The following is a 10,000-nucleotide window of genomic DNA, read 5'->3' as shown; positions in this document are numbered from 1 at the left end:
TCATAGTGACGCGTATATATTCAGTAAATATTTCCACTGGAATCATCTGTGTTGAGAAGGGACCTATGAGGTCATTCAGTGCTAAAAGGGAAGCCGAGGAAAGAAAGGTGGAAGAAAGAGAACATGAACGGAGGTAGAGTAAAAGGAATGAAAGGGGTTTGCAGCAGCTAGGGACCGAAGGAACGCTGCAAAGAACCTTGGGTAACACCCGCAGGAATTTTTATAAGTGTCGTTTATTTTGATTGACTTCAGGAAGCGGCTTTGCTGAAGAAAACTCCTTAAGATTTATTTTTTTTTTTATTGTTACATGCGCATGGCATTTCTTGTACTTAACTGAAGTACACAAGCTTTGCATTGATAAACAAACCAGAATATTATTGATAAGCGGTATTGAAGCACTGTACTGTGGAAATGATTATATAAAAATTGTATTGTTTGTGCATGCGGATTCTTTCTTAAGTAGATGAATAATATTAATTTTTACATGCTATTTGATATATTGGGAAACATTTCGCATCAGATGGAAAATTAACAGTCATACACACACACACACACACACACACTCACAGACAGAACACACACTCACACACACACACACACACACACACACACATGGTATATATATATATATATATATATATATATATATATATATATATAATGTGTGTATATATATATATATGTATATATATGTACATATATATATATATATATATATATATAATGTATTATATATATATATATGTATATATATGTACATATATATATATATATATATATATATATATATATATATATATATATATATATATATATATGTATCTATATGTAATATATATATATATATATATATATATATATGTATGTATGTATGTATGTATGTATGTATATATATATATATATATATATATATATATATAATATAAGAGAGAGAGAGAGAGAGAGAGAGAGAGAGAGAGAGAGAGAGAACACAGTTTAGCCAGGGTAAAAACGATGGCAGCAGTTGTAAAGTGCAGCAGTGATCTTACGAGTAACAATAAAACAAATTATCAGTTATAAATATCACCAATGAAGGAATCAAAATTATAATAACAGGAAAAAGAAAAAAGATAAAATGTTGAGATCAGTCTATCGTGATAAACAACCAAAGAAAGCATTATAAGGAATAGGTACTTAATAGAGAGCCTTACCATCTTTATGATTTTGATCAAATTTGACGCCATGCCATTAACTTTTTCGCATGGCTAGTTCTTGGTACTAGTTTACTCAGGAATTAGAAAAAGAAAAACAGATTCATAAAGAAAGATGTAAAAAATGCGCCGAAGTTTCTTCGGCGCAATCGAGTTTTCTGTACAGCCGCTACAGCGTATAATGAAGGCCACCGAAAATAGATCTATCTTTCGGTGGTCTCGGTATAATGCTGTATGAGCCGCGGCCCATGAAGCTTTAACCACCGCCCGGTGGTGTCTTATCCTATATCGTTGCCAGAAGCATGATTATGGCTAACTTTAAGCTTAAAGAAAATAAGAACTTCTGAAGGTAGAAGGACGCAATTGGGTATGTTTGTTGACTGGAAGGTGGATCATCAACATACCAATTTGCAGCCTATCTAGCCTCAGTAATTTTTAAATCTGAGGGCGGACAGAAAAAGTGCGGACAGAAAAAAAGTGCGGACAGAATAAAGTGCGGACCGACAGACAAAGCCGAGACAATAGTTTTCTTTTCAGAAAACCAAAAATGGAAGATAATACTATTGATTCACCGCTCCGTTATTGCTAGTTCAAGTAAAATGTCCTTTTAAGAATATCAGTCTTTCAGTTCAAGTGTTTATCTATTTGATGTTTTATTTCTTTTAATAGTGTCCATTCAACTATTTATCTATTTAACATTCTATTTCTCTGAATCAATTCACTGATCTGATTCAGAACCATTGAGAAAATGGAGGAAGAGTTTACGGAGTTCGTCTCTTAATCAGTTCGCAAATGGCGGGGTTCCGCTGCCTTCCAGTCCGACTGGAAAGGTAAGGTGACCTCCTCCTCATCAGAACGACCCGGTCCCGTGACCTGGGATACCCGCGGAGCCAAGAGGTCGCGGGGATTTGTGACTGGCTGAGCCATTTCCAAGTCGAATCTTCCCTCAGGCCACCAATCCAGAAGTTGTCTCCCGCTGTACCTGAAGTTGTTGTTGTGATTAGTTGGTGAAGGCCTCTGAAATTGTTGTGATTTGTTTGTGAGGTCTTCTGAAATTGTTGTCTTTGGTTTTGTGAGGTCTTCTGAAATTGTTGTGATTTGTTTGTGAGGTCTCCTGAAGTTGTAATTAGTTTGTGAGGTCTTCTGAATTTTGTTGGTATCAGTTTGCGAGATCTTCTGAAATTGTTGTCATTGGTTTGTGAGGTCTCCTGAAATTGTTGTCTTTGGTTTGTGAGGTCTTCTGAAACTGTTGTCATTGGTTTGTGACTCCTTCTGAAATTGTTGTCATAAGTTTGTGAGGTCTTCTGAAATTGTTGTGATTTGTTTGTGAGGTCTTCTGATATTGTTGTCATTAGTTTGTGAGGTCTTCTGATATTGTTGTCATTAGTTTGTGAGGCCGTCTGAAATTGTTGTCATTAGTTTGTGAGTTCTTCTGAAATTGTTGTGATTAGTTTGTGAGGTCTTATGAAATTGTTGTCATTAGTTTGTGAGGTCCTCTGAAATTGCTGTCATTAGTTTGTGAGGTCTCCTGAAATTGTTGTCAATGGTTGTAGAGGTCTCCTGAAATTTTATGATTAGTTTATGAGACCTTCTGAAATTGTTGTCATTAGTTTGTGAGGTCTTCTTAAATTGTTGTGATTTGTTTGCAGGTCTCCTGAAATTGTGTCATTAGTTTGTGAGGTCTTCTGGAAATTGTTGTCATTAGTTTCCAGAGCCAAATCTGAGATTGTTGTGGTAGTTTGTGAGTTCTTCTGAAATTGTTGTCATTAGTTTGTGAGGTCTTATGAAATTGTTGTCATTAGTTTGTGAGGTCCTCTGAAATTGCTGTCATTAGTCTGTGAGGTCTCCTGAAATTGTTGTCATCAGTTTGTGAGGTCTCCTGAAATTGTTGTGATTAGTTTGTGAGACCTTCTGAAATTGTTGTCATTAGTTTGTGAGATCTTCTTTGCAATAACAAAGAGTGGAGTTGATGACTTTACAGGAATTACGTCATTAATTACGCAACTGATAAAAATACTTGCCAGCAAATTGTTGTAAACGTTCCACAAGCTTTGAAAAGTCTCCTGGCTCGGCCAGATCTGTAACTTGTCTGGGACCACCACTATGCCTCTTCCTGAAATGGGGAGACTTGCTTAATCATTATCCTTAGACAGTGTTAGTTTTGTTTGTGAAGTAGCAAGCAAAGTCAAGGATGCTTAATATGATGTTGGATAAAAGTATCGTTTAGTTATATGAGTATTTGATCACCAAACTCAAGATTAATATTAAAGTAAGGCTGGATATATTAGCAGAATGGCACAAAGGAATTACTGAGGTTCTTTAAAACATTCATCACACTTGGTTAATTCAGGAATAATTAGAAATGACTAAATCAGTGTTGTGCAATGAAGTAGGAAAATTCAATCAGAAAAAATATAAGGCAGCTTACTAATATCAGGAAAATTAAGCAAGGCAGGAAACTGCCCGAATCATCCAACTTTTCTTAAAACTGGAAAATCAAAGAAGGTAGAATATCGCATCAGATAAACTTAAAGAGAAGGAAAGCAAGGCTGGAAAGAGGAAGACTGGAAAGGTAAAGGAAGGACCTTCAAATTTTTATCTCTTACCACCTAAAAGACGACACCGCCGGTATTATCTCTATGTCCTGTTCGTCTTCTCCTTCTTCTACTTTTTCTTCTACTTTTCCTTCTACTTGTCCGCTGATGAGTCTTCAACAACCGAAATTTGGTTTGATTAGGATGAGCTCAACTTTTGAGGGTAGTTATGACAATCAAAAGTCGGAAAGTCTGTCACTGTTTCAAAAATTTTTTTTTTTTACTTGTATTCCATTTGAAAAAAAAATATAAAATATATATATATATATATATATATATATATATATATATATATATATATATATATATATATATATATATATATATATATATATGGTTATATATATATATGTTTAAGTACCCGGACTCACCTGAGATTCTGGCATTCCTTCCGGGCTTCTTCCCACGTCAGCTTCCTCTCCACGACGTAAAAACATTCCGTCCCGGAAGTGAAGAAATGCGGGGGGCAGAAGCTTTCGGCTGGACGGAGGAGAAAAATATGTTTATATATGTTGGATATATTTCTGCAGTAGGAAAGAAAGTGCGGCGGACTAAAAAGCTGTATGTATGTGCAATGCAATATATATATATAATATATATATATATATATATATATATATATATATATATATATATATATATATATATATATATATATATATATATATATATATATATATATATATATATATATATATATATATTTATATATATATATATATATATCAACTTTATTAATAAATTAAAAGGCAGAAATTTTATTTTATTTTATTAATTTTATTAATTGTGGGGTGATTCTTCTTTGCTTAACTACATATTATGAATTTATGTCCGTCACTGTCTTTAGAAATTAATGTACAGTAATTATCTTTTTATTAATCATTCGTCATATTTCCTTATTCGTAAATTCTTCGTTAGAAAATGCGTTTCACTATTTCAAAATGCGTAAAAGTGAAGCCATGCAGGAACAAGTAATAAATGCGCCGAAGTTTCTTCGGCGCAGTCGAGTTTTCTGTACAACGTAAAACGCTTTATAAAACTATCAGCTACGACCGGCCAGCACTCAGTCGCTATCTAGATACTGTCAAGTGATGGTGTGTCGCACTATCATGGCTAACCTTAAGTAAAGTAAAAACTACTGAGGCTAGAGGGCTGCAATTTGGTATGTTGATGACTGGAGGGTGGATGATCAACATGCCAATTTGCAGCCCTTTAGCCTCAGTAGTTTTTAAGATCTGAGGGCGGACAGAAAAAGTGCGGACAGAAAACAGTGCGGAAGGACAGACAAAGCCGGCACAATAGTTTTCTTTTAGAGAAAACTAAATATTAGGGGCCAAATTGAATAACGAATTAAAATAGATGAATGATGATCTATATTAATCGGGTATAAGAATTTTTTAAAAAGTTCTTCATTTGAAAGTAACTTGTAAAGAGGCGTTTTCTCTCCAAATTAAGGACAGATCCTAAACATTTCATTAGCTTTAAAATTTTATACACATAGACATCCTTTACTCCTTCACTCCAACACTTTATCGCAGAATGGAGAAGTATGCTTTAATCCCCGATGAACAATACTTTAGTCTTTATGCATCACTTTCGTGTTAAGTCATTCACGAACCATATGGTTTTGAATATTCGAAATAATCACCACAGAAACACGTCCGTGATTCAAATAAACTTCTAATTCGTTGAGGACCAATTGGTAGTGCCCTTGGCCTTTCGTCTGAAACTCCTGGGTTCGATCCCCCATGCGCGTCAGAAATATATTCCGAATATTGAGAATTAGAGTCAAAATTCTATTACTTACATAGGTCAGTATCTACCTCGGGAATTTCTTCTTGAGTTTGATTGGAGGCCGACGGAATTTGTACAGGATTCTGTGGAGGAATTTGTACAGGAATGTGTACAGGATTCTGTACAGGAAATTGTACAGGATTCTGTACAGGAATTTGTACAGGATCCTGTACAGGAATTTGTACAGGATCCTGTACAGGAATTTGTACAGGATTCTGTACAGGAAATTGTATAGGATTCTGTACAGGAAATTGTATAGGATTCTGTACAGGAATTTGTGCAGGATTCTGTACAGGAATTTGTAATGACCTGACAGATGCTTCCAGGGATCCGAGTCTGGAGTTTGTGTCTGGAAGAAAAATATGAATTTTAATCGAGTTGATAAAACGCAATATTAAAACGCAGTAGTTTAATGAGCTAATTAAAAAAAAGTTCCCTATTAAAATGTCTTAAATTACATGAAGCGTTTATGTTTGCATGTGCATTTTTTTAAATAAGAAAAGATTTACTCATAGTGAAGCAGTTGCATGTTCAGATAACAAATAAATAGTAAGGTACAAATTGCAATGAATGTAATGATGCTGGAATGACGTTTGATACATCAACAAAAGAAAAAAATGGTTTTGAAATTTGTATCCCAAAGCGTAAGATCTGTTTTCTATTTTGTTTCCCAAAAAATGTAAAAAAATAAGTTTTTTAAATAATCCATATTTCTTATGCGGCATTAGAGAAAAATGGATGTATATATACACACACACACACACACACACATATATATATATATATATATATATATATATATATATATATATATATATATATATATATATATATATATATATATATACACACACACACACACACAGTATATCAAAGCTTAAAAAATCCTTACCTAAAAGTAATTTTTGCAGAACAGCCATATGTTCTTCAGAAGTTTGCGAAGTCTTCTGAACAGCCTTCCTCATTTCAACAGTCAGATTGTGTTGGTGTTCCTGTGTCATCAACACTATGGCTGCCAGAGATTCCATCAGCTGTTTAGAACCTGAAATGTGTAAGGGCTGTCAATCATTCGTCCAAGATAACGAATATATGTGTATGTTTATTGACATATGTGGATGGCTCTGTGGCTGGAATTGAAACGTGATATTTGGGCAGATATTATGAGTACTTTCACACCATGCAACCTCCCCCCACCATTCTTTCCTCTTTCCTAAGTCTCTAACCCCACCTACATACACACACAATGCACACACCCAACTACTAGGCTGTCACGTCATTGAAGGTAATATATATATATATATATATATATATATATATATATATATATATATATATATATATATATATATATATATATATATATATATATATCACACATTACCACAGGTAAAATAAAGAAGAAGGGTGTAGGTCTGATTTGGTTTCGACTTTATTTCAAGCCCATGACGAAGAGACCGATACAAGTATAGAAGTCACAAATATACAGTACACTCTGTATCAATTCTTCGTCAATGGCTTGGAAGTAAAGTCAAACTGGTCAGGGCCTACACCCGTCTCTTATTTTTCACCTATGAGAATGTGTGTGGTAAATGAATCACGTACAAAAGTGATTGTAATCACATATATATATATATATATATATATATATATATATATATATATATATATATATATATATATATATATATATATATTTATGTATGTATATATATATATATATATATATATATATATATATATATATATATATATTTATTTGTATATATATATATATATATTTAATAATATATATATATATGTATATATATATATATATATATATATATATATATATATATATATATATATATATGTATGTATATACACAGTATCTAGTTTAAATTACTTTCACGTTTTACTAAAAATCATTAGCTATACACAACCTAAGTAATATTCCTCACTCTTCATCAGTTTTATATGCATTGTATTTCATGTTGTAAGCCAAATTTATTATGCACTTATATATGAATAAGTGAGTGTTATAGACACAGGCTCACGGTGTAAGGAGGCTAGTGCCGTCAGCACACCTCACGCCTTGCACTGTACTCACTACTTAAGGTTCTTCGCGGCGTCCCTTCGGCCCCTAGCTGCAACCCCTTTCATTCTTTCTATTGTACCTCCGTTCACATTCCCTTTCTTCCATCTTCCTTTCCTCATTCGTTTCATATTGCAGCTGCGAGGTTTTCCTAATGTTACACCCTTAAAACCTTTTTACTTCCAGTTTCCCTTCTAGCGCTGAATGACCTCGTCATATAGTAGGTCCCAGCGCTTGGCCCTTGGCCTAAATTTTATATTCCATTCCAGCAAAGGAAAAACAATGAGGAAAACTGAAAAGAACAAGTCAGTATTTCATGCCAAAAACCTCCTTCCAGGTGAGGAGCGCCCTTACCTTGCAGGTGAGTGGTGATGCTTCCAGCTGCGGTTTCCATGCGAGTGGAGACGCTTTCCAGGAATCCGAGGACGAAGGACTGGGAGCTCACCAGGGAGGACGACATGGAGGCTATTTGGTTCCTGACGTCTGTTGTGGGTTTATGAAAAGGGTATAAGGTAGTTTTTATCTAATGCGCAGTTATACACTGGATGCACACACACTTTTGCAAACATATATATATATATATATATATATATATATATATATATATATATATATATATATATATAATAATATATGTATATATATATATGTATATATATATATATATATATATATATATATATATATATATATATATATATATATATATATATATATATATATATATATATATATATATGTATATATGTATATATATATATATATATATATATATATATATTATATATATATATATATATGTATATATGTATATATATATGTATATATATATATATATATATATATATATATATATGTATATATATGTATATGTATATATATGTATATATATATATATATATATATATATATATATGATATATGGTGTGTGTGTATGTAGATAAAGGTTCCCTGGAATATGAAAAATTACCTCATTGGTTCCTCGAAAAAAAAAAAAAAAAAACCGAAAACGTCAGCCACAGACCTTCGAAATTCTTCTGCTGCTTCACCAGCTCGGCAATGGCCAACTGGTTAAACACGATTCCCGTCCGGAGGTCCTCGTCAGCGCCAGCAGGAGCGCTGTTGACGTAAACTGCCGAACAGACCAGCAACAGCAACACGATAGACTTCGCCATTACTGTGCTGTCAAGAAGAGTGAATCATTTCGGCGCAATCGAGTTTTCTGTACAGCCGTTACAGCGTTTAATCAAGGCCACCGGAAAGAGATCTATCTTTCGGTGGTCTCGGTATAGTGCTGTATGAGCCGCGGCCTATGAAACTTTAACCACTGCCCGGTGGTTGCTTACCCTTTATCGTTGCCGGAAGCACGATTATGACTAACTCTAACCTTAAATAAAATAAAGACTACTGAGGCTAGAGGGCTGCAATTTGGTATGTTTGGTAATTGGAGGGTGGATGATTAGCATACCAATTTGCAGCCCTCTAGCCTCAGTAGTTTTTAAGATCTGAGGGCGGACAGAAAAAGTGCGGAGAGAAAAAAGTGCGGACAGAATAAAGTGCGGACGGACAGACAAAGCCGGCACAATAGTTTTATTTTACAGAAAACTAAAAATGGATATTTAAAAACATCGCCATTGCTAAGGCTGTCAGGAAGATGAAATCATTAACAGAATGGATATTGAGACTGGGAAAAAATAATTTCTTGGACAGAATGTATTGCATTTAACTTATTATATATTATTTATTCTATGCTATGATTCCAGTTTAGCGAGTGTTATTGATGGTAAATTCAACATTGATCTTATAAATATTTAACAGACTTTTAAATTGAATTGAATACAATTTATGCCAAAGGCCAAGCACCGGGACCTATGAGGTCATTCAGCGCTGCGACGGAAATTGACAGTAAAAGGTTTGAAAGGTGTAACAGGAGGAAAACCTCAAAGCAGTTGCACTATGAATCAATTGTTAGGAGAAGGTGGAAAGCAAGATGGCAGAAAGAGAATATGAAAGGAGGTGCAGTAAAAGGAACGAAAGGGGTTGCAGCTAGGGGCCGAAGGGCACGCTGCAAAGAGCCTTAAGTAATGCCTACAGTACTGACGGCACTACCACCTTTCTGGGACAGACTTTCAAAAGAAGAATAAATCAATAACAAAATGGATATGGTATTTAACACAGACTTTCGATTAATTACGTTAGAGTGATCAATTAACTTTTTTAGCTCGATAGGATCATCAGTTAAGAAAAATCAAACGTCCATCAAATCTCGTGGGTTTTCACAACCACTTCTACTAGTTATTATTATTATTATTATTTATTATTATTATTATTATTATTATTATTATTAT

At 33.8% G+C, this 10,000-nt stretch overlaps 1 protein-coding gene across 1 annotated transcript; it reads right to left on the bottom strand.

Annotated features, from left to right (window-relative positions):
• Positions 1-1,803: 1,803 nt before the first annotated feature.
• Positions 1,804-8,855, bottom strand: LOC136851397 (uncharacterized). Its single transcript, XM_067125473.1, has 8 exons — positions 8,677-8,855; positions 8,007-8,135; positions 6,471-6,620; positions 5,592-5,927; positions 4,156-4,264; positions 3,797-3,898; positions 3,212-3,303; positions 1,804-2,172 (listed from the first exon to the last, which is right to left on the bottom strand). The coding sequence occupies exons 1-8, from the start codon at positions 8,825-8,827 to the stop codon at positions 1,952-1,954; spliced, it is 1,290 nt and encodes a 429-aa protein (XP_066981574.1). The 5' UTR covers positions 8,828-8,855; the 3' UTR covers positions 1,804-1,951.
• Positions 8,856-10,000: the final 1,145 nt, after the last annotated feature.

Source organism: Macrobrachium rosenbergii, chromosome 23 (assembly GCF_040412425.1).
Source record: "Macrobrachium rosenbergii isolate ZJJX-2024 chromosome 23, ASM4041242v1, whole genome shotgun sequence".
Lineage (NCBI taxonomy): Eukaryota > Metazoa > Arthropoda > Malacostraca > Decapoda > Palaemonidae > Macrobrachium > Macrobrachium rosenbergii.
The sequence above is the reverse complement of the archived record's forward strand: the minus strand, read 5'-3'. Positions and strand labels throughout refer to the sequence as shown.

Bases quoted from the DNA above. Each gene is read 5' to 3' on its own strand.
- LOC136851397 (XM_067125473.1), bottom strand. From the start codon at position 8,827: ATGGCGAAGTCTATCGTGTTGCTGTTGCTGGTCTGTTCGGCAGTTTAC. The intron at 6,621-8,006 runs GTAAGGGCGCTC...TACACATTTCAG, and splicing joins CATCACCACTCACCTGCAAG to GTTCTAAACAGCTGATGGAA. The intron at 5,928-6,470 runs GTAAGGATTTTT...TTTTTCTTCCAG, and splicing joins TCTGCAAAAATTACTTTTAG to ACACAAACTCCAGACTCGGA.